Source organism: Cetorhinus maximus, chromosome 6 (assembly GCF_964194155.1).
Source record: "Cetorhinus maximus chromosome 6, sCetMax3.hap1.1, whole genome shotgun sequence".
Lineage (NCBI taxonomy): Eukaryota > Metazoa > Chordata > Chondrichthyes > Lamniformes > Cetorhinidae > Cetorhinus > Cetorhinus maximus.
In genome coordinates, this window is record NC_135884.1 from 29,615,785 (window position 1) to 29,641,722 (window position 25,938).

General features: G+C 38.9%; 1 protein-coding gene across 2 annotated transcripts in view; it reads right to left on the reverse strand.

Moving 5' to 3' along the window:
• Positions 1-1,398: 1,398 nt before the first annotated feature.
• Positions 1,399-25,938, reverse strand: part of dcp1a (decapping mRNA 1A) — a 75,799-nt gene continuing 51,259 nt past the window's right edge. The window contains exons 7-9 of one of the 2 annotated variants that reach the window (XR_013576822.1): positions 24,700-25,416; positions 14,180-14,333; positions 1,399-3,966 (exon numbers count right to left, since the gene is read on the reverse strand). Coding sequence is in view for 1 of the 2 variants with exons in the window: in XM_078543501.1 (XP_078399627.1) it covers positions 3,886-3,966; positions 14,180-14,392; positions 24,700-25,416 (1,011 nt within the window). In the remaining variant the exon portion in view is untranslated. Of the gene's footprint in view, positions 3,967-14,179; positions 14,393-24,699; positions 25,417-25,938 lie in introns of both variants that reach the window. The other variant, XM_078543501.1, reaches the window with a different exon arrangement.

The window sequence follows — 25,938 nt, forward strand, 5'->3', positions numbered from 1 at the left end:
ATTATTTTTCCTTTCAAACAAATCGAATGTCTGATGAGAAGCAATTAAATCTAATGAAGTTACTTACTGAATGACATTCCAAGATTTAGGAACTAGTAATTTATTATGACACTGTCATACAAATTCTGAGAAAACATTTGAGAGGGGAAGAATTTCTTCCATTTTTGCCATTTGGAGAGTACATTGCTCCATGGTATGTGCAATATGACAACAAAAATCACTCTCCTAGCTTGGTTATTCCCCCACAGCCCAAATTTGTTAAATTCAGATTCTGCATGAACTCATTTGAAGCATAAAGAAAACATAATTTCCTGGCAAAGAGCACTCGGGCTTACATCATTTTTATTCTGCAAGGCAAAACATACAATATCAGCTCTGTTTCCAGTTATCCATGTGGAAAACCATGTTTTCACTGTTTGTATTACTATTCAATTGGGAAAGTCAGACCTCTATGCATGCATACTTAAACACAAGGAATTAGATAGTCAGCTCTTTTTAATCATTAAAATGTGACTAACATGACACCAGACACTACTCTGTAAAGTAAAATCCCACCTCCCTGGTACTGCTTTGCACCAGTTCCTTTTCTACTGCGGTGTGTGCATTACCCTTGCACCAATGTGTACTTATTTGGCACTTTGGGACGTCAAGTCAGTATACTACACTAAAACTGCAGCAAAAAAAGTAGCAAATTTCTCAAGTCATTGTTTTCCTTTTGCTTTTAACCTCATGAAAATAAGAGATTCCAGAATACAAGAAGATTTACTAATACAGATATTGTGCTGAGTAAAGCTCATCAATTGCGTAGTGATACTTAATCTGTGTCACAAAACAATGAAATATAGCACTCTCCCTAAATTAGCTTATGTGAAGCGGCATTTTTAGGACCAAAATTGTTTTTATATAAATGAGTTCATGAGAGAAAATGTTCCAGCTGCAGTTTATTCCTGGCCTTTGCTAGTAGTCGATATTAGCTTGAAATATTTGTACAGACACCACAATTTTTATAGATCTTATCACGAGTCAGGCAGTCTAGTTAAGTCATAACTCATTACTTATAACAAAAGGGGAGTTGCTATAATACATCTCAGAATGATATACAGTGCAGCTGGCAGACATGAATTATGCTGCTGGTCATTATTCATATCTGCTTGGTGGTAACAGAGCTCTGTGCTCACCAGATAGTTAAATTTTAATGCGTGTCAATCCCAAACAGATTAGCCTGCTCCTGGAAGTGGCTTCACACCAATTGACTAATGTAGTGCTGACCCGATTCGAGAGTTACTGACGTATCTGTATCGACATAAACAAGAAGTCTGACAATTTAAAATTCACAGGACCATCCACAAGCTAATCTACCATATACTGCTTATTTAAAAAAATCATGAACCAATGCAGTTTTATTGTAGGTGTTTAAAAAACACATTATTTATTACAAAAATATACTTGCAGAATTACAAAAAGATGAAGTTGTTCAAAATGCTCATTGATTCACAGATAGCTTTTTTAAAGAAACAAGATACATAATAAGGTGTGAAAATCCACTAACACGGCTTACATTCCACATATACAAAGCAAACCACAAGTAAATTGTGAAGTGATTAAGTATTAAAGATGGACTGGCATGTTGTGCTATAGAATGCTAAGATGTATATACATGCTTTCAAATTTCCACAAAGTAGTTCCTGATCTTAGCTCTGTTGGAAGGAGAAGGGTGCAGAGTACAGGCACTTCGTATATGGAGCAGTATCTTCATTGTGTCTGATTACAATACAACAATAGCATGAGCATGGCAACATGTTGCCTCCTCTTTAATGAGGAATTGTGCTGGGAGAGGGGTGGAAGGGGAGGAGACTTATGAAGATTAAGTAAGACGAGGAAATGATAACAAGCAGATTGTTTAAAGAAAATTTGAACTGAAATTGAAAAGAGTTATATTTGCCAGTCTATTGCAAACAACAGGCATATAGTAGGACCATATCAATTAATTAATCAATATACTAATTAAAGTTATCACAACTAATACCTGCCTAAATTTATCTCAAGAAACTATAATCATCATACAGGTATAGGAATATGATCCAATCTTTGAATTTTATTTTACTAAAGAAGGTGACACCAATGTGATAAAACGTTTTTAGTTTATTGAGCAACTGACATACATGCAGCTAAAATATTCTTCTAGCTGAAGGTTCTGTTTCACGATTAATTCGAGTTTTACAGTAATATACTGGCATTATGACACAACTACGAATAGACAGTCACTAATTGAATATTTAACTACAAAAGAAATTAGCTCCCATCAGCTTTCTCACAATGAAAATCACTTTGATTTGTAGCTTTGATTAATTTAAACCACCGTAAATCGTGGCGTATAAGTCAACCAATTTTTCCGGCCCCAAAAATCATGTTTTTGCATATAATCAGCATGTATGCCGATCCCCTTTTCAGCCATGACATGCTATACTGACATTAGCAATCAGCCTCAATTTTCCCCCTGACAAATGCACATTTTACTTACCAGTACCTTATGACAGGCACAAGGAATCAGGCAGGCAACATGGGCTGTGTTGCAAAGATGTGCACAAGTTTAAGACATGCCCACTCTTTGCATTGGATGCCGATGACATTTCAAAATGGAGACCACCCACACCCACGTAAGTCAACCCTCGTGCTCGGAGGGATTTTGAGGCTTCAAAGGTTGTCTTATATGCCGACATCTACGATAAGTTTTGTATGCCAGTTAACTGTTTTCAAAATTAGTGACTACAAATGACTTAAAAAAAAAACTTAGGACGTTTGGAAAATTAAGGTTCCTCTGGCTATTACAAATCATGCAAACTTACACATTTCCATAGCTAACATGAGAAATTCATTTTTGATTTGTATATATCCAAACACACATAAAGCAACCATAGTTCATCTATGAATTCAATAAGTGATGTTAATAAAGAGAACTTTGTGCTCAAGGCAAGAAAACATTTTCAGATATCCTACCTTCACAATCATTTTGAGATAAACATGCAAAAATATGCAGGTTTATTTTAACTTAAGAGTATGGTGCAATTTTGAATTTAGCTCATTTTATTATTGCTGTTTTTTAAAGCTATAATTAGATCTGCAATGCAAAATAAACATTTAGGGCCAGCATTGAGGAGCAGACACTTGATAATTCAGAATGGAATTTAGTTGTGTCTCTAGGTTGACTTTTAGTGATTGGTTTGCCTTGTAATTTATATCTTATATATTCATTTGTACGACTAGAAGTCTGTCACTTCCATACAAACTTGTACAGCATTTCAAATTTAGTTAATTGGAAAATCTGTTTAAAATAATAGTGAATAAAATACTTACCTCTGCCTCTAAGCAATAAAAATATATTATTGCTTTTAAAACACTGTGGACTGTGTGCTGTATTTTTAAACACAGAAAACTCCACAGAATGCTTATTTTATGCATTAAAAGGTGACAAAACAACTGAGACAAGTTTAACAGGAACAAATTCCAAAGGTACTTCTGTAAAACTAAGTCATTTTACAAATGTTTCTTATAGAAATCAAAAAAACTTAACAGGGGAAACTCACATTGCTCATTAACTATATTGTACCTTTTAAGGCATCAAAAGTAGGATGTTACTACCTATATATACACTCTGTTTTACCAAATACTTTCACAGAAGTACTTACAATATTTAAACTGGAAATACAGTAATACTTTGTAGATGTAAACAAAGAATGATGATCACAAAATATAAATGTAGAAACCAAAACAATTAATATTGCAAAGTTGTATTCTCACAGTATCATGTTGCTCAATATAGCAATAATTTGCATTATTTGTACTTGCGGAGACCTGTTATGCCTGAATTTCAAAGTGGCTTGTCCTTCACAATTTGATATTACCAACGTTCTTTAGAAGAATCTGTAGATAGGCTTCATGGATTGTGTTCAGAAAATCTGAGTCATTCTGAGGGAGACAAAAAAAAAATCTATAAATTTAATAATATTGAACACATCATTACTTTATTCAACTGCATAGTAAGATTGCCTACATCAGTCTCCTACTCTTTTAAACATATAATTCATTTTCACTTGCAATTTAAGGGTAGGTCCATGATGCATATGGAAGAAGTTACAAAGCAACTACTTGTTTCAGCTTTGTTAGACTTCCTGAAATCGTGCAATATTTCCCAATCTTGTGATACCACTGTTAGGTGCACGATTTTTAGTTGGCCCTCTTGCATTTTGTAACAGGTGGAAATAGTGGAGGTAACTAATTTGGTTCTATCCAATCCTCTCCTAAGTGGCTCTCCTGTAAGAGGGTGGAGAAATTCATGCAGGATTTTTATGGGTTCTGAAGGCTGTTACGATTTGGTTAGGACCAGTACCTTTTGTTGTAAAGTAGATGAAATTTGAAGCCCCAGTTACTTACTAAGAGAATCAAGCCAAAAGATTCCACGGTTTTAAACAAACAGAAGAAATTTTGCTTTGCTGACTTTTCTATAGTAAACAGTCAATACTATCTCATACTCCAACATCCAGAATTAACGTGAGGTAGACATGAATTAACGTGCAAATTGTGGTAGAACATACCACATTAAACTGCACACTAAATGGTAGAGACAACCAAGACAGATGCCACGAATTTCTTAGCAACCCACCCAGACATCAGCGATCACTGAGTTACAAGATCCTTTAAAACTCAGAATTCCTCATGAGGGATTTCAGCTCCTCTCTTTTGAGAGCATAGCTTCTAATGTTCCTCAATAGCCACTCCAACTCACCCTGCCCCAATGACTGCTTGCCTCTTAGTGATTCAATCTCTTCTCCTGAGGCTGATTCTACTGGATTCCTGAGGCTGCACCCCAGCCTCTAATCGTCAATACGATCCCAGCTTTTTAGCTGCTTTGAGCAGAACACCACTGCCCATGGGCTTTTCTGAGCCCCAATTCTCAGCTGCACCAAGCAAATACTGCTCCCAGGTTTCCCTGAGCCCCAATCCTCAATGGCACTGAGCAAATACTGCTCCTGGGCTTCCCTGTGCCCCAATTCTTGGCAGCACGGAGCTACCAATAGCTCCAAGGGCTTCTGAGCCCCAGTCCCCTCAGCAGCATGAGCAAATAGCAGCACTTCATTTACATGGAGCTGACCCTGCTCTCCGTCTGCTTCCAACTGACCTGTCAAATGGGCTAACCTTTTGCACCACACCCTGGCCTCTGGTCATTGTTTCACACCACACTACCAGGCAGGTGCACTGCCCAATCCCTGCAGTTGCAGAGGAATGCCGGAAACCAAGGATGTGTGGCCTGCCTCCCTGCCGCGCTTGCGTTGGAATCCTGGGCATGTCAGAAATTGTAGACCTCGGCCTCTACCCTGAAAACCCACGAACCCAATGGTATAGATTCCCTCATAAGGCTTAGGTTAAAGTATGCCAATCTGCAGCACTGGATCTGGAGACAGTAGATAATATTCTGTTGTGAAAGGTCATGATTTAACCAGTGTAGAAAGACACCAACAGCTTGGTGAACCCAATAATGCAGAGATGTGCTTCAAGTATAATGCAACCCAATCTACAATCCATACGGTAGCATTATTGATATTGTGGTATGTGTCCAGGCCTTAGCTATAAGAAAATTACACAAACATACCAAATTAAAATTAAAAGCTGCAGGGTAAAAAAGTATGCAGAATAAAAATTATATTCCAAATTGAGAAAGACCTTAGCAAAGGTAGGTACTTTTACCCTTCACGTACTTTAAAAATAGAAATGTTAAGGTTTACATTAATGACCAACACACCAAACACAACAGTGAAACTCAAACCCAAGTACTTCATGTAATAGCCTTACTGAACCCAGATGACAGTTGATGGAGCTTTCATTTTGGTAGTCACTTGTTCGATTGACATAAAGACCTGCCCACCAATACCTTGCTGGTGTTTGGGCAAGCACATCTTTTTATTGCTTGTAACACCCATTTATACAGAAACATATAAGTTTATTGCACAAAACAGACATTTGGTTGCCTACATGTGTTCCAGGTATTGTGAAAATTCATGATAAAACAAAAGCCTGATCAGCTGACCTAAATCAGCTCCCCAGGTCTGAAAAAAAGACTCTTAAAAGGACACACTGTAACAGGCCACAAAACAGAGGATAGATCACCATAGCAACAAAATGAGTACAGGCCAGCTGGAGGTCATTTTGAACACATGGATGTGGAGAGAAAGCAAGTCTGTCACTCATGGGTTTTATTGTAGGAACCAATAATTGACAAACCAGTGCCCAGAGTTGTGGTAGTGTATTATGTTCAAAAGAGCTAGGCAGATTTCAGAGTAAAAACTGGCACAACTCCAACCTCACCTCTCGATTCCTGGCGCTGCGGCCTCATTGAGTATCTTCTTGATTGCTTGCCACCTCACAGCTTCGTGGTTTGATGCAGGCTTCAGATTGCCTGACTTTTGAGAAAGCTGCACTTCATTATAATGGTGCCTATTCAAATACTGGGAATGTTCCTAATAAATTTGAGCCAATCATGAGTATAAAACATTCATTATGGGGTTAGTCTAAGATAATTGATTTCCAAAAGGTTATGTATTTGGGATTTCAGAGGTATTTACATTAAGGGAATTCTAATTTGTGCATAAAACAAAGGTGCTGATTAAATCCTAATGTTAATTTTCTGGGAGTACCTATAATAGATTTCTTTTTTAAAGCCATGATTTGCTCAAGTTTCTTTAGAAAAAGAAGCCATCAATTTAAAAATAAAATTAAATCAAATGGAGATAAAACAATAATTCCCCAAATAAAATAAGTTGCTCCGACACAGAACAATCACAATTCACATTTTCTGGTGTAATTCTGGAATTTGTGTGTTAACAATGATGAATCCAAGAAACTGACATTGTCAGTGTGGCATTAGCTGCTATAAAAAAAACTCATTTCTAGAATTACATCTTTAAATTTCCATTCTTTGACACTTCTCTGACAGGAAAGGATCCATGGCCTGACATCAGCTGCAAATTGTTGGCGCAACTGCAACACAGGAGCAGAACTTAGCTCTCACTTAACTTATCACATCAGTTCTATGCTAATCCAACACCATGCATGAATTTCCTTGATTTTGTATACTGCTTCCCAGGAATGCCCACCATAAAATGCAGCTCCTTTACAGTGCTCTATCCCATTGTTATGACCACAACAGATGTTACAGCTGAGCAAGCCAGATCTCAGAGGGAAAGCTGTCTTACTGATCACAAACCCTTTTTTTTGTACTTTTAAAACGAGGAGGAAGACCTACTGACCCCAAGAGCATAGACCTCCAGTAACATCTTTAGGATTTAAAATATTAAAAGATTTATTAAAACGGAAAAAAAACTTAAGCATATAAGATTAAAGTTACACAGTTAAAACAGTCTTACAGAACAACCCCAAAAAAACACAATTGGTCAAAACACACAAGTAAACTACCTTCTTGACAACAACTCCCTTATAGATTTTAACCATAAGAATCCAGTAATATTTACTAAACCAAAGAATCGTGTCACTTTAACAGAGGTGTACCACACGACTCCTCAAACACTTCCACTCAAATGTGGAAATCCAAAATGAAGGTTCTGAAAACAAAGACTTTTCTGGCTTTCACATTTTCCCAGCATATAGATCTGGTCTTCAGGACATAACCGTGCACAGCCACCACAATTCAGGTACACATCTTTCCTTAAATGCCTTTTTTCCCTTTCATCTCAAATTCCTTAGTCCTCACACCTCTTTGAACTCAACTTCGCCAGATATAAAAATCTGGTACGTTTTCCTACTTCCTCTACTTTTGGGTCAATAAAATTTAACATTCCTTCTTCTGTTTACCTATGAAACCTTTGTAAGTTGAAAAAGTTCCTTGTCATTTCTTCCCTTTGAAATTCAACAGCTAAAAAGCCAGGTTATAAATCCAGCCTACTTACGTGTAACTCAAACACACCATAACCCCTCATTACAAATGCATGAACCTAACTTTTTTACCCTTTTATCTCTCAGTTCTTACAGACAAGCTGTCTCTATTAAATCCCCCCAGTTTAATGAATCATGGACACATGCACAGCTTCCTTTGCAGAATACAACCACAATCCCAAAAATATATTTTTTAAAAATCCATCATCACATCATGCAAAGGACTAGCTTGCAAGAGCTGCTTGGATTAATGCAAATAATTCAGTGGTGTAAATTTATGCCCAAAGATTTAGATTCAGCACAGCCCAAAGTCACCTGATGTCAGGGTAACAGATTTATGGAATTGAAAAGTAATTTCCTTAACATTTAAAAGACAATTCTTACTTAACCATAGTGTTGTCATTCTCTAAGCTCTAAAAACCTTTCTAATCCCCATGCACCATCCGCTACATACGCTAAGAACTAACCAACTAGAGTGGCTTCAATGAGAATATTCCTGTTCTGAATTACAGTGACGAGGAGGAGCAGCAGAGACAAGAAGTTCAAAGTAAAGGATACAAGTAACATTCCAGAAGCAGCTATGAATCAGGAAATGGAAGGGAGGGAGGAACTCAGGAAAATTACAATCACCAGTGAAGTGGTACTGAGTAAATTGTTGGAGCTATGGGCTGAAAAGTACCCAGGTCCTGTTGGACTTCATCCTAGGGTCTTAAAAGAAGTGGCTAGTGAGATAGTTGATGCATTGATTTTAATTTTTCAAAACTCCCTAGATTCGGGAAAGGTTCCATTAGATTGGAAGGTAGCAAATGTAACTACATTATTCAAAGAGGGAATGAGGCAGAAAGCAAGAAACTACAGGCCAGTTAGCTTAACATTTGTCATAGGGAATAGGTTAGAAGCTATTATTAAAGAAGCTATAGCAGGGCACTTGGATAAGTTCAAGTTAATCAGGCAGAGTCAACACGATTTTGTGAAAGGGAATGTTTAACCAACTTATTGGAGTTCTTTGAGGAAGTCACATGTGCTGTGGATAAAGGAGAACCAGTAGATGTACTGTACTTAGATTTCCAGAAGGCATTTGATAAAGTATCACATCAAAGGCTATTGCAGAAAATAAAAGCTCATGGTATAGGGGGTAACATATTGGCATCGATAGAAGATTGGTTGGCTAACAGGAAGCAGAGAGTAGGCATAAATGGGTCTTTTTCAGGCTGGCAAGATGTCATGAGGAGTGTGCCACAGGGATCAGTGCTGGGACCTCAACTGTTTACAATTTATATAAATGACTTGGATGAAGGGATGGATGAGATGGTTGCCAAATTTGCTTATGACACAAAAATAGGCAGGAAAGTAATTTGTGAAAAGGACACAAGGAGGCTACAAAAAGACATAAATAGGTTGAGTGAGTGGGCAAAGATCTGGCAGCTGAAGTATAATGTGGGAAAATATAAAATTCTCCATTTTAGCAGGAAGAATAAAAGAGAAGTATATTATCCAAATGGTGAGAGATTGCAGAGCTCTAAGATGCAGAGGGATCTGGATGTCTTAGTGCATAAATCGCAAAAGGCTAGTATGCAGATACAGTAAGTAGTAGGAAAGCTAATAGAATGTTATAATTTGTGAGGGGAATTGAATACAAAAGTAGGGAGGTTATGCTTCAGTTATACACAGCACTAGTGAGACCACTGGAGTACTGTGCACAGTATTGGTTACCTTATTTAAGGAAGAATGCGGGTTGTCTTATGAGGAAAGATTGGACAGGCTGGCTTGTATCCACTGGAGTTTAGAAGAGTAAGAGGTGACTTGATTGAAACATAGAAGATCCTGAGGGGACTTGACAGGGTGGATGTGGAGAGAATGTTTCCTCTTGTGAGAGATGCTAGAACTAGGGTTCACTGTTTTAAAATAAGGGGTTGCCCATTTAAAATGGAGATGAAGCAAAAATTTCTCTCAGAGGGTCATGAGTCTTTGGAATTCTCTTCCTGCAAAGGCAGTGGAAGCAGAATCTTTGAACATTTTTAAGGCAGAGGTGGACAGATTCTTGATAAGCAAGGAGGTGATAGGTTATCAGGGGTAGTCGGGATGCAGATTTGAGGTTACTATCAGATCAGCCATGATCTTATTAAATAGCAGAGGAGGCTCGAGGGGCCGAATGGCCTACTCCTGCTCCTAATTCGTATGTTCGTATGAATGAGGTGCCATGGCTTTTATTACGCACAGCTCAGCTAAAAGACAAAATCTAATTCAAAACAGTAGCCATTGCTTCAGTTTTTAAAAATCCACTGCACTGAGGGGAAAGTCAGAGCCCCACATGAGCCTACTTAAGCTGTGTGTGTATAGTATTGCTCACTGATTTATCAAAGCCATTGCAATTTTTAATGATTAAAAATAATATCAGAACGTCATCTTTTTTCCAATCATTAAAATGCAAATACATTATTTTGAAGGCATGAAAATATGCTGAAGTAGGTGACTGAAGGAAGATTGGAGGGATGTAGACCAAGAGAAAGAAAGAAAATGATAACATTAGATAACTCAAGAGCAACTCAAGAGGAAAGCACAAGACATGAGGCCTGGAAAAATGAGCAGAGGAGCTGCCTTCAGCATATCAGTACTACCCACAACACAGATCATCAGGCCTTTTCAACTATGAAAAAAATAATACATTTTTAACATGGGTTCTCATCAGCTGCTTTAACACGATGCTGCAATTGCCCTTACTGTTGAGACACCAACCACTCTGTTTCTCTGAATGACCTCACTGATAGTTTTGCCTAATTTGTATTACAATTTTGGTGTTTGATCTGCACCCAAATATTCAAGAATTATTTACAAAAATAGAAATGTGTACTTAAAAAGAACTTTTCTCTACAGTGACCAACCAATTAAAAGAGACGTTGCCTGACAAATTTATTAGAATTCTTTGAGGAGGTAACTAGCAGGATAGATAAAGGGGAATGAGGGATTTCCAAAAAGGCATTCAATAAGATATCACACATAAGGCTACTTAATAGGATAAGAGCCCATGGTGTTGGGAGTAGTATTAATAGAAGACAGAGAAGTGGGATAAGGGGGACATTTTCAGGATGGCAACCTGTAACTAGTGGAGTGCCACAGGGATCAGTGCTGGGCCACAGTTATTTACAATATATATTAATGACGTGGATGAGGGAAGTGAATGTACTATCGCCAAGTTTGCGGATGACACAAAAATAAGTCAGGATGACAAAAGGAGTCTACAGAGGGATATAGGCAGGTTCAGTAAGTGGGCAAAAACTTGGCAGATGGAATATAATGCGGGAAATTGAGAGGTTATGCATTTTGGCAGGAAGAATAGAAGAGCTGAATATTATTTAAATGGAGAAAGACTGCAGAAAGCTGCAGCACAGAGGGATTTGGGGATCCTTGTGCATGAATCACAAAAAGCTAGCATACAAGTTCTGCAGATAATAGGGAAGTCAAATGCAATGTTAGCCTTTATTTCAAAGGAAATGGAGTATAAAAATAGGGAAGTCTTGCTAAAACTATACAAGGCACTAGTTAGACCACACCTAGAATACTGTGAACAGTTTTGGTCCCCTCATCTAAAGGGAGGTATACTGGCATTGGAGGCAGCCCAGAGAAGGTTCACTAGGTTGATCTCAGGCTTGAAGGGGTTTTCTTATGAGGAGAGGTTGCAGTTGGGGGTGTTGGGCAGTTGGGCCTGTACTCATTAGAGTTTAGAAGAATGAGAGGTGACTTTATTGAAACATACAAGATTCTTAGGGGGCTTGACAGGATAGATGCTGAGAGGTTGATTCCCCTTGTAGGAGAGTCCAGGACCAGAGGGCATAATCTCAGAATAAGGGGTTGCCCACTTAAGACAGATGAGGAGGAATTTCTTCTCTCAGAGGGTAGTGAATCTGTGGAATTCCTTACCACAGAGACTGTATAGGCTGGGTCGTTAAGTATATTCAAGGCTGTGATAGACAGATTTTTAATCAGTACGGGGATCGAGGGTTTTGGGGAAAAGGCAGGAAAATGGAATTGAGGATTATCAGATCAGCCATGATTTCATTGAATGGCAGAGCCGACTCAATGGGCTGAATGGCCTACTTCTGCTCCTACGTCTTATGGTCTGATAGTAGGAAAGTACATGATGACTTTAAAAGCAGAAAGACTGCTAAATTTAAAGTGAACAATTTTACCTTAGTGGTTATTATTCCATGTATCACAAGAATCTATCTGCATAATAGGGCAGAGAAAGGACTATTTACCTGGGCATAAGAATTTTTTAAAAATGCTCTGCTGATCTACTTATACTTTTATTTTTCAGAATTTCATGATAAAAAAAAGCATACAGGTTAGTCCAAGTGGTTGCTTTAAAGATGTCACCCAACAGTACCTCTCTCAAAGTAGCCCAATGCTCTAGGCTCATAGCAAATTGCAACATGTTCTGGCAACCAAGTTTAAATGATCAAATATGAAGTCAACAATACATGAATGAGTGAAGTGAAATTCACTTACATTGATTTTCCCCCCACTTCCAGCCTTTATTCTGTACATGTAATGAAAGCAAGCTCCTTTAACCACTCACACAGTAAACAATCTGCATTCCTCAATACATAAGAGATGCAGTATAAAAAGAAGGCATTATCTTTATCTAACAAAAGACCCACCACTCTGTCAAGAACTTCAGTTTCGGGATGAAGGTCAGTCTTAGCCTTGTACCTCGAGACAAGATGGATCAGCTATTAAAGCACAGAACTCAACTACAAGTGTACCTGACATATGCACTCCATGTTACCTTCAAATTGATGACAGTCATGAGCTCACTGGAAGATTATAGCAATTTATGAAGCATCAAACTAAGATAACAAAAGGCACCAATATTTCCTTCTGTCATATGCAATTTTGTAGTAAATGAGTTTACAACTAATACTCCATAAAATACAATGGTTTCTGTGCCACTGGGACCAGAGAAAGCAATTAGCCAGGTTGAATAATGGGAGTGACAATCAATCATAGATAGAGCACGGAAGGAAGCCATTCCACCATTCATGCCCATGCCAGCTCTTTGCAAGAGCCATTCAATTAGTCTCCACTCTTTTGCTCTTTCCCTATAGCCCTACAGATATTCTGGAACTTTAACTGATTGACAGGGAAGATGAGGTCTGGGAAGAAGAGCAGGGAAAGAATTTTGCTCAACTGTGCCTCAGGAGGTGAGATATGTGGGATAAGGTTCATAATAGAGCAGGATACATGATTTTTGAAAAGAGCAGGTTAATCAGCTAATTTGTTTTATCTTGGTTCCATATTGTGTTCTTCTGATTCAGAGGATAATCAAGCACTGCTGGAGCTGGAAGAGACTGTCCTTTTAAATAGTGATCCCAGCCAGTGCAGAAGCAGCCACCAAAAACTCGTTTTTGAGGGGGAGCAGGATATCTGAAAAAACATGGTTTCTACAGACAACACACTACATTTAAGCTACTTTAGGCTTTGCTGCTCATACCTTGGCCATCAACTTGGAGTCAAAAGAATAGGAGTTAGAAAGGAATAGATCCATTTGATTACGTGTGGATTGAATTCTAACATCTGACACAAAACAAATATACTGGTATGTTGGTATCCAAGGCATTTCCTTCAACAACATGCTGCTTGATAACAGATGATGACAGCTGAACTGAACTAGGAGGAAGCACGATGGTCATCACTGCAAGGGCATCAGAATGGTTACAGCACAAGGGGCGGTGATTCAGCCTATCGAGTCCAAACTGGCTCTGTGTAAGAGCAATTTTGCAAGTCCCACTAACTTGCTCTATACGATATTACAGAATTGGACAGAATCTACAGAATATGCTCAAGATATTATTACAAATAAACATTGGAGATCTGCTAGTTAAGATTTTATTCAGCTTTTCTTTAAGTACAGTTGCAGAATTATATATTGCCATACCTTTCCCCTTTCCCCCCAGCAAATGTTCTCTCTAATTTCTATTTGCTGTGTGCAACCTATTTCTTGCACTGTGCAGGCTTATTAAAATTGCCATACAGCCATCGTCCACATCTTAAAAGGATGACCCATTTGTTTCCTGAATGGCACATCCCCAGTGGCTATGCAAGTTACTAGTGCCTGATGAGGTATACAAGAGACAGACAGCCAACTGACAGAAATAGAGAAACAAATTACTACTTACCCACGGTATGCAATGTATAACTGATGAATATAGACTGTATAGAATATAAGCAGAATTACCTTTATTAGGTGAGTTAATGTTTCCTGAAGCTGGGTCTTACTGAGAACAGTTGGTAATGGTGAGGATCGGGCCTCTGATGTCAATGTTAAAGGGGAGGTTGAAGCGTACTTCCTTTCACTTTCTGAAATCATTCCTGTTGACTGCTTGAACATACTGGGAGACAAAAGCATAGATGGACTAACTGAAGAGGTGGTTGTTGGTGTGAGAACAACCTACAAAAGAACACATAAAGTTAAGTGGAATTGGTGCCCTGACAAAGCTGAAAAGGTAAATTATATCCTGTGATCTATACCCAAGCCTTTGTTGGAGTCTCCATTTATTTCTAGTAAATCATGTGCCGTTGGCAAAAATTTGTTAGACTCTGAAATACTAATTAAGAGTCAAAGCTAGACCACCAATATTCTGATCAAAATGCATAGTGAATCACAGCAAAATACTGCATTGCAGAATTTTGATAGAATATTTGTGTATTAAATTGGAGCATTCTCAAACCAAAAGTCTGATTATGAAAACTGAAAATCTGAAAAACTGATTTTAAAACTCTTCCATACTTGTTTTGCAAATTCAGCTGGTTCAGTAGTTCATTCTATTGACTGAAAACATGAAATATGTGGTGAAAATTGGTGTTTTAAGGAATGCATTAGGTCTGAAGCAAACCTTTTGTAAATTACAGATTTAAAAATAAAAACATATGGCAGTATTCCAAATTTTGGGTCTGATGGCAGCAACCAACTTCACAGGTTAGGAGAAAATAATAAAAATTGTACAAATATTGCATACAACATTTTCCATATTGTCACCATGAGAAAGGCCACTAATGACATTTGTTGGTCTAATATATACAGAAACACTGCACAATATTATAGAATTGTACAGAAGCTACAGCATATGCTTAGTATATTATTACAAATAAACCACAATGATCTTGCCAGTGAAGATCGTATTCAGTTTTATGTAATACTTGGAACTTAGGATTTAAACAAAATTTTTCCCCAAGGACAGGTATACCAACTATGAATTCTAAAAGTCTCAAAGCTCAACACAATGTTTCACAGTGCAGGCATGACTTTGTTGCTGAGACACCCCATACGTTCAGGTGAAAAAGCTGGCATTTCAGCAAACTCAATGTTTCTACAAAGGAACAGCATGTGTTGATTCTGTGCACATCACCATATATGAAACACCCAAACTTACCCAGTGTTGGGATGCAAGATGTTACCATTAGATAAAGGGAGAATACTTTCATTAAAAAGTTCTTCCCAGAAATAATTCATTCCAGCTGTAAGAATCCTGGGAAATCCCTAACACGAGTTTTCTTGTTAATTAATGGGGACCAACTCAAATACTATAGCTGACTGTATACTTCTTAAATTTCATTGATATACTGATATATATTTTTAATGCTGTTATTTAATGCACCCAGGTAAAAGCAGTCGAGAAGTGACTGGGTAGGGAACTGTGGTTTGGGCCTTCAGTAACCAAATGGGCCAAAAGGTGTAGAAGAGTCAATTGGTCAAAAAAAAAAAGCAAACTTCAGCAGTAGTCCAGTAAAGTGTGCGAACAGAGAGGTAAACAATTTCCAGAGGGCAGGGAAAACAATCGTGCCTTGAATCCCAGACAAGACACTTGGGTAGCAAGGCCACAATGTTTTCACTGCTTGGCACTGGGAGCCAAGATCTTGAAAGTTTGACGTGGCTTGGGTGGCAGAGATAGTTCAATGACAGCCTTTGTAATTGGTGCGTTCAAATGATAGCTAGGCAATGATGGGTTAAATCAGACTCCATAGAGATTCCCTGTGCACCAGCTTTTTCACCTGAACGTATGGGGTGTCTCAGCAACAAAGTCATGCCTGCACTGTGAAACATTGTGTTGAGCTTTGAGACTTTTAGAATCCATAGTTGGTATACCTGTCCTTAGGATTTAAACAATATTTTTCCCCAAGTTCCAAGTATTACGTAAAACTGAATACGATCTTCACTGGCAAGATCATTGTGGTTTATTTGTAATAATATACTAAGCATATGCTGTAGCTTCTGTGCAATTCTATAATATTGTGCAGTGTTTCTGTATATATTAGACCAACAAATGTCATTAGTGGTCTTTCTCATGGTGACGATATGGAAAATGTTGTATGCAATATTTGTACAATTTTTATTATTTTCTCCCAACCTGTGAAGTTGGTTGCTGCCATCAGAGATTCGTAGAGATTTTACATATTGCACCGACTGACGTCACATTACCTGGGGCAGACTGGGGAGAATTTATGTGGAGATCACGCCTTTACCCAGAGTGAAATAGTAATGCTGTTGTGCTTTGATGCTACTGTTTCAAATATTCGTACAATGTCTCAGGTCTTATTTGCACTGAATAAAATATAACCACCATCATCAATAAGGATTATAACTTGGAATCATTTCGGAGTTTGGAAAAAGGATATAAAGGATCAATTGACTCCCTGTACCCTGAATTCTAACAGCCTAGATATCAATCTGGGGTGCTCAAGGAAAGGGGAGTCACTATGTGCTGACCACACTGCACTTGTACTAATGGTTCCCTGCTTAGGCATTTCAGGGCTGCATCAAAGCTGATCCGAAGCACTTAACTGTAAGTGGGCTATGCCTGCAACCAATGCTGAAGCAGGTCTTGATCCAAGTGAAAATTAATCATTTTATTTTGTGGCTGGTGGAGTGATTAGAACAATATTAAAAAAAAGTGTACACCATTTGGCTCTTCTTCCACCACTCAAAATGATTATGGTTGATGTTCTGCCTCAAATCCACTTTCCTGCTCATTCCCCATATTCCTTGAATCCCTCAAAGACCAAATATCTTATAACTCAGCCTCAAATATATTCGACGATAGAGCACCCGCAACCCTCTGGGGCAGAGGTTTCCAAAGATTCATAATTCTGAATGAAGAATTTTCTCCTCATCTCAGTCCTAATTTTTAAAAAATTCATTTACAGGATGTGGGGATTGCTGGCTAGGCTGGCATTTATTGCCCATCCCCAATTGTCCATTAGAAGGTGGTGGTGAGCTGCCTTTTTGAACTGCTGCAGTTGGGTGATTAAACTCTTATCCTGAGACTGTGCCTCCTTCTTCTAGATTTCCCATGCGTGAGGAAAAATCTCTCAATGTCGAGCCTCTTTAGAATCTTATGGTTCATAGAATGGTTACAGCACAGAAGGAGACCACTCAATGAGATCACCTCTCATTCTTCTAAACTCCAGAGAATATAGGCCCAATTTACTCAACCTCTCATCTAAGGACAACCATCTCACCCCAGGAACTAATGTAGTGAACCTTCGCTGTATCACCTCCAAGGAAAACAGATCCCTTCCTTAGATATGGAGACCACAATTGCGCAGAGTTCTCCAAATCTGATCTCACACAAGCCCTATATGGTTGTAGAAAGACTTCCTTATTCTTGTACTCCAATCCCCTTGCAATAAAGCCCAACATGTTATTTGCCTTCCTAGTTGCTTGCTGTATCTGCATGCTAGCTTTGCGCTCCTTATAAGAGCACACCCAAGTCTCTCTGAACATCAACATTTAGAAGTTTCACACCTTTTTAAAAAAATTGATTTTCTATTCTTACTACTAAAGTGAATAATCTCTCACTTCCCCACATTATACTCCATCTGCTATCTTGTTCCCACTCACATCTTTTTGCAGCCTCAGTGTCCTTCTCACAGCTTACTTTGTAGCATCAGCAAACTTGGATCCATTGGTCTCGGTTTCTTCATCCAATGTAGATTAATGTAGATTGTAAATAGCTGGAACTCCAGTACTGATCCTTGCTGCATTCCACTAGTTACAGCCTTTAACCAATCCTCTATCCATGCTAATATATTACCCCCAACTTCATGAGCCCTAATAATGCATTTTAACTTTTTGTGAGCACCTTATCAAATGCCTTTTGGAAATTCAAGGTTCTCCTTTTGGTTTTCCTTTTTCTACCTGATACATATCCAAAAAACTAAAATTTGTGAAAAATAATTTCCCTTTCATAAAACCATGCTGACTCCCTCTGATCATATTATGATCTCCTACGTGCATTAGGACTACCTTAATAATAAATTCCAGCATTTTCCCGATGACTGATGTCAGACCAACTGGCCTGTATTCCTCTCTTTTCCCTCTCCCTTTCTTAAATAGCTTACATTTGCTAACTTCTAATCTGCTGGAACTGTTTTAGAATCTAGGGAATTTTGGAAAATCAAAACCAGTGTATCCACCATCTCTGCAGCTACCTCTTTTAGGACCCCAGGATGCAGGCATTAGATCCTGATGATTTGTGGGGCTTTTAGTTCTTTTAAGTTTCTCTAATACATTTTACTTGCTCATATTAATTATCTTAATTTCCTCACTCTTATTAGCTAGCCCCTTGGCTATCCTCTACCTCTGGTATATAATTAATTTCTGTCTTCTACTGTGAAGACAGACACAATGTATTTGTTTAACGTCTCATTCCTCATGATAATTTCTCTTGCCTCTGCCTCTAAGAGACCAACATTTACTCCAGCTACTCTTATCCTTAACTTCCCTAGTAAGCCACAGATGGATTTTTCTCACCTGAAGTTTTGCTTTTTTAATGGAACATATTTTTATTGAAAATTTTAAATTATTTCTTTAAACGTTTCCACTGTTCATTAATCATCATATCTTTTAATCTATTTGCCCAATCAACCTAGCCAGCTCTCCTTCATACCTATTTATTTGCCTTTAAGTTTAAGCTACTTGCTTTGGACTTGAGTATGTCACTCTCAAACTTATTTTGGAATTCAATTGTAGATTGATCACTTTTTTCCAGAGAATGTTTTGCTATGAGATTACTAATTCATCCTGTCTCATTACTAGGGAGGTGGTGCTGGAAGGAAGAAGACTTGTATCCGAAATTGAAGGTACCATTAAATGTATTCAAGCTTTTCTTTTCACTGATTGGTTGTGTGCTAACTTTACTGAGGTACCAAAATGAAGCTAAACATCTAATGTTGTAACGAGGAAAAGCAAGATGCACAAAAAACGAGGAGAAACAGATAGTGCCTTACTATTTCTTACTGTAGTGTTATCTAGGTCAGAGCAGGAAATGAAATAAGGTTAAATTAGATTTACTGTGTGTGTATGTTTGGCAAATAAGGTCGGTGATCTGCAGGCACAGTTAGCTTAAAGGGACTATGCTGTGCCAATAAGAGACCTGGTTCAAAAAAGGACCTGGTTCTTGGATACAAGGGCCAGGATCTTTGGGTGGGCATGCAGGGGCAGGCATCGCTCGCCGACGTGTAAAATGATGCATGGTGACGCCGGGTGTGAGTCCCAACGTCACCGCGCATCATTCCGATCTTCATTTTGGCAGACACGTACCAGAGTCGGCAGCACGCCCGCCGAACTGTCAAAGGCCTATTAAGGCCATTTAAAAACTAATTAAAAGAATTAACAGAGCTGCCCGTTCAACCATAAGGTTGGCGGCAGGCAAAGAGCCCAGGCCGCCTTCGCATTTATCATGAAACCTCATCCACGGATGGGAAGAGGTTTCATGAAGGATTTATAAATCCAATAAATTTTTTAAAATTAAAATTCATTGACATGTCCCAGCTCATGTGTCACATGAGGGGACATGGCTGAAATTTTTTTTTTTCCTTATTAAAATTTTTCATAATGAAATTAAACTCTGAGGCAGCTCCATGCCTCAGGGAGATTTCTGCACTCTTTCGCGCGCACGTGCAAAAGAACGCAGGCCCTGACTCAGCCTCCTCCCCCCGCCTGCACAGGGAGCGCTCAGTGCTTCTGGGTGCTCATCACGCTCGGCAGGACTCAATTGGCCGGCCCATGTAAAATGGCTGCACGCCCACCCGCACCCGCTCCCGCTCAGAGCCCTGACAGGGAGGAAATTCTCCCCAAGGTGTTCAGGAAAGATAGGGAAGGAAAAAAAAGGTGGCAATATTGATTAAGGAGAATATTACAGTATGGAGAGGACAAAATCCATTGGTTAGAGCTAAGAAACAATAGAGGTTCCGTTACACTACTGGGTCTATTCTATAGGCCACCAACCAGTGGAATACAGAGAAACTAATTTGCAAGTAAATTATGGGGAGGTGGAAAAACTTATACAGTAGTTAGAATGGGGGACTTCAATTATCCAATATAGACTGGGATAATAGAAGTGTAAAGGCAGAGAGAGAGAAGAATTTCTGAAATGTGTTCAGGAGAATTTTCTACATCAGTATGTTTCTGATCAAACATGGAAGGAGGCACTGCTGGACGTAGTTCTAGGGAGTGGTGCGAATCAGTAGGGGGACATTTAGGTGACAGTGATCATAGTATCACAAGGTTCAGGTTAGTTACGGAAAAGGGCAAGGAGCAATCCAGAGTAAAAATAATTAATTGATGGACCAATTTCAATAGGGTGAGAAAGGATCTGGTCCAGATCCTTTACTGAAATCAAAGACTGGCAGGCAAAACTGTAGCGGAACAATGGACTGTCTTTAAACAGGCAATAGTTCAGGGACAGTCGAGGTACATTCCCACAAGGAGGAAATGTAGGACAAAGTCAGAACTTCCTGGATGACAAAAGCGATCAAGAGTAAGACAAAACAGAAAAATGTTGCATATGACAGATGTCAGGTTGATAATACAATGAGAACCAGGCTGAATATAGAAAGTCTGGTTGGGGGGGGTGGGGAGAGTGAAATAAATAAATTAGAGAAGCAAAGAAAGAACAAGAGAAGTTAGCTTACATAAAAGGGAATGCAAAAGTCTTCTATATGCATATAAATAGTAAAAGGAGTGGAGCTGATTAGGGACCAGAAAGAAAATTTATTAATGGAGGCAGAAGGCATGGCTGAGGTACTAAATGAATACTTTGCACCTGTTTTTACCAAGGAAGATGATGCTTTTAATCAAACTCAGTGAAAGAGGAGGTAGTTGAGACACTGTATGGGATAAATATTGATAGATGAGTTATTAGAAAGGCTGGCTAAGTTAATAAGAGTTAATAAGTCACCAGGACTCAATCAGATGCAGCAGAGGCTACGGAGAGAAGCAAGGGTGGAAACTGGGGAAGCACGGACCTTAATCTTCTGACCTTCCTTAGATACAAGGGTGGTGCCAGTGACTCGAGAATTGCAAATGTTACACACTTGTTCAAAAAAAGGGTGTAAAGATAAGCCCAGCAATTACAGGTCAGCCAATTTAATCTCAGTGGTGGAAAAGATTTTAGAAATGATTATCAGGGACAAAATTAACTGTCACTTGGACAAATTTGGATTAGTTAAGGAAAGCCAGCACTTGTTTTAAGGACATATCATTTTTAACTAATTTGATTGAATTTTTTTGATGAGGTAACAGAGGGTCAATGAGGGTAATGCAGTTGATGCGGTGTACACGGATTTTCAAAATGTGTTTGATGAAGTGCCACATAACATACTTGTCAATAAAGTTAAAGCCCATGGAATAAAAAAAGACAGTGGCAACTTGGATACAAATTGGCTGAGTGACAGGAAACAAAGAGTAGTGGTAAACATTTTTTTTCAGATTGGAGGAAGGTACATACTGTGGTTCCCCAGGGATCGGTATTAGGATCACTGCTTTTCTTGAGCTCTATTAATAACTAGACCTGGGTGTGCAGGGCTCAATTTCAAGATTTGCAGATGACAAAACTTGGAAGTATTATGAACTGTGAAGAGGACAGAGATACACTTCAAGAGAACATAAAAAGGCTGGTAAATGGGTGAACACATGACAGATGAAATTTAACATTTTGAGAGAAGGAACGAAGAGACACAAAATTAAATAAAGGCTACAATTCTAAAGGGAGTGCAGGAGCAGAGGGACCTGGGGATGGGGTGGAGTGCGTGCACACAAATCATTGAAGGTGACAGGGCAGGTTGAGAAAGCAAGGTGTCCAGGATTCTGGGCATTTTAAATAGAGGCATAGAGTACAAAAGCAAGGGGGTTATGGTGAACTTTACAAAACACTGGTTCAGCCTCAACTGGAGTAGTCTGTCCAATTCTGGGCACCACACTTTAGAAAAGATGTGAAGGCACAAGAGATGGTGTAGAAAAGATTTACAAAAATAGTTCCAGGGATGAGGGACTTCAGTTACAAGGACAGAATAGAGAGGCTAAGGCTATTCTCCTTAGAGGAGAGAAGGTGGAGAGGGTATTGATAGAAATGTTCAAAATCATGAAAGGTCTGCAAAGAGTAGATAGGGAGAAATTGTTTCCATTGTTAGTAGGGTCAAGGACCAGAGGACACAGATTTAAGGTGGATGACAAAAGTGTCAAAAGTGACATGCGGAGAAACTATTTTAGCGCAGCAAGCAATTAGGATCTAAATGCACTGTCTGAGTGTGTGTGGTGGAGACAGATTCAATCATGGCATTCAGAAGGATACTGGTATCGGAAAAGAGAAAAAAAAATTGCAGGGCTACGGTGAAAAGGCAAGAGAAAGAGACTGACTGAGTTCTTGCAGAGATCCGACATGGACTCAATAGACTCAAAGACCTCCGTTTGTGTCATTACCAATGATTCAATAATTAATACAAATTTTTAAATATTATATAAACCCTAGACTATTTACTCCAACTGGTGGGACTGTCACACACAAATTGAAACTTTTCAAGTTACAAGAAACTGGTCAAATTATCCCTATTTCATCAGGGACTGGAAGCTTTAGCCTAAGATAGGAAGTTGAAGTGATCAGCTTGGGATTTCATCATAAAAATGCAAATCAGAAGAACTGAATTATCTTTTCAATTCTATCTCCTGCCCAGAGTTGGTAATATTGAATAAGTCCTGGGTGGGAGATTTTCAACAATTAGCTGTGCCCACGTCATGCCCTCAGCTTTCTAACAGTTTCACGCATCCAGCTAGACTACATTTAAATTATAATCTTAACTGTAATTTCTAAAGTGAAATAATTAATGAGGTTGCAAAGGAGGTAGGAACTCGGCTTGCTTTTCACTAGGTATATCTTCAATTGAATGTTGTGCCTGGAAGGATGACATGTAAGGTTGTTCAAAAGCTTTGCTAGGTAATTTTATAAAGATACACTACCATGATGTCTACTTGACCACAACTTTTTCCAGAAAGGGCCAATCCATCAGTCTCTTTTGGATATAATTAGCCTGGCAGATAATAACGCTTTGAGTTGGCATCCTCGTTTTTGTGTCCATAATCTATTGCAGCAGCAGTCTGAGTGTTGTTGTTTATATTAGCCTACACCCTTTTCCATATTATAGAATGGAAATGGAAACATGGTTAATTTTAACAGCTTGTGCACTGATCATTTCCAATGCGCCCAATAATAGGGCAACTGAACATTTAAGGTGCTTTGTCTAGTTTCTTCTCCTTTGCATCTAATTATTTGGCTCCCTTTCATGCCAATGGCTTAAATGAAATAATCTAATTTGCTGGATGGTCATCTTGACCAGGAGGTTACCCAATTTATATTCTTTGAAGCCCAAAGATAGAGCATCATGCTGGTTATCATATACAGTTGGAGAGAATCTCTGGGGTTCTCGCAACATGCTCCACGGTTTAGGCTTTTTAATCACTCAACAACTGATCTGAGTGAGTAAGTCGGAAAATAAAGTTGCAGTTATATGTTCCTTTAGCATTGCTGCATAGAAGCTACCACTTCCAATGGAAATACCTACTTCTGTCCTGTTTTTATTGTGGGGCCATATAAATAATAAACAACTGCAGCTGGAGATTTTTACCAAGTCATGTGTGATGTAAAACCCTTCACTTGCCTGGATGAGTGCAGCTCCAACAACACTCAAGGAGCTTGACACCATTCAAGACAATGCAGTCCATTGATTGGCACACCATCCACAAACATTCACCCCCTCTACCACTGACACACAGTGGTAGCAGTGTGTACCATCTACAAGATGCACTGCAGAAATTCACCAAGGCTCCTTAGGCAACATCTTCCAAATCCACAACCAATACCATCTAGAAGGATGAAGGCAGCAGGTACATGAGAACATCACCACCTGGAAGTTCCCCCCCAAGCCACTCACCATCCTGACCTTGAAATACATTGCCATTCCTTCACTGTTGCTGGGTCAAAATCCTGGAACTCCCTTCCTACCAGCACTGTGGGTGTATCTACACTGCAGTTCAAGAAGGCAGCTCACCACCACTTTCTCAAGGGCAATTAGGGATAGGCAATAAATGCTGGCCTAGTCAGCGAAGCCCACATCCCGTAAATGAATAAAAACTGTGCATCTTTTGAATGTTTTTTAACACTAACTCTAACCTGGAAGCAATAAAGTATGGGTCTAGATTATTGCAATCTTCTCTCCCCAACCCCAAAGAAATATTTTGGGATGCACAAAACTTAACTCTGTCTCGATCTCTCCCTCTTGTCTCTATCCACCTTCTCTCTTGCTCTCCTGAATCTAACTAACCTTCAAAGGCTCCATGACTGCAATATTGAACTTGGTCTTGATTTTTGATTTTCAATACCACAGGAGATTGACAAATGTAAATAATATTTTAACACTTTGTACCTGTAATGAAGCCTCAGTGGTTTTTATGTTTGGTTCTTTAAAGCTCTCCGGCGTTACAAGCAGTGGAGAAAAATTTGCAGCTAATGAGGGTTTGCTGAGAGTCTGGTGCTGCTGATCATGCTGTCGTGTCAGTTTGAGTTTCTGAAGCAGTTCACGACCTCGAGATCGAATATCTGAAGTGCTTCTTTCCACAGTGCCACTCTGTGGTATCTGGTTACTTCCTGAAGTCAGGTTCTGGTTAACACACGTTATTTCAGATGAAAGTGGGCACATCATTAGTGGTGATACTGTTTTGACTTCTTGTTGCAAATTTTGACCGTGTCCATTAGTACTGATGGCGGCCACACTCTGATTAGAAGAAGCTTCAAAATTTAGGGAAGACTGAAAGAGGGGACTGGCAGAAATGTTGTACATACAATTGGTTTTGACATCAGATTTCTGGAGTGCAGCCGGTGTCATTAGTACTGGTGCAGTATCTTCTTGGTGAATCAACCGGGAAAGATTGATTTTGTTATTAAGATTCTCAGGGCTCCCCAATTGCTTAAGTTCTGTTGATTGTTCATAAGTGAAGGGTAAGACTAAGTTTTGACTTCTTAATTTGGTGTCATGCTGAGGTGTCAATAACATTTCATGATTAGAGTTCATCAATTGCTCTTTAGTAACAGGTGTTCCAAATAATTCCTCTACGGTCAAATGTTTGGCACCTGAAAGAATATGCTGCAAGAGGAAATAAAAAAAGGCAGTATTAAAATATTTGTTTACATATTTATAATTATTGGACAAGAAGAAATTCTCTAATTAAATACTGGGAAGACCAAAGCCAGTTTATTTGGTCCCTGCCACACACTCTATTCCCCAGTCAATGACTCCATCCCTCTCCCTGGTCACCGCCTAAGGCAGAATAGGACTATCTGAAATTGACTCAAGTTTCTGATTCCATGCCTCTCTATCACCAAGATCCCCTATTTCTGTAACATCACCCATCTCCACTTCTGCAGAAGCTCATTTGCTACTGAAACCCTCATCTATACCTTTATTACCTATAGACTTGACTATTCCAATACCCTTCTGACCAGCCTCCCATATTGCACCCTCCATAAACTTGAGATCATTCAAAACACTGCTGCTTTATCCTAACTCGTGCCAAGTTCCATTGTCATGTCGTCCCTGTACTTGCCTCAATTAAAATATTTTTGTTCTCATTTTCAAATCACTCCATGGTCTTGCCCCTCCCTACCT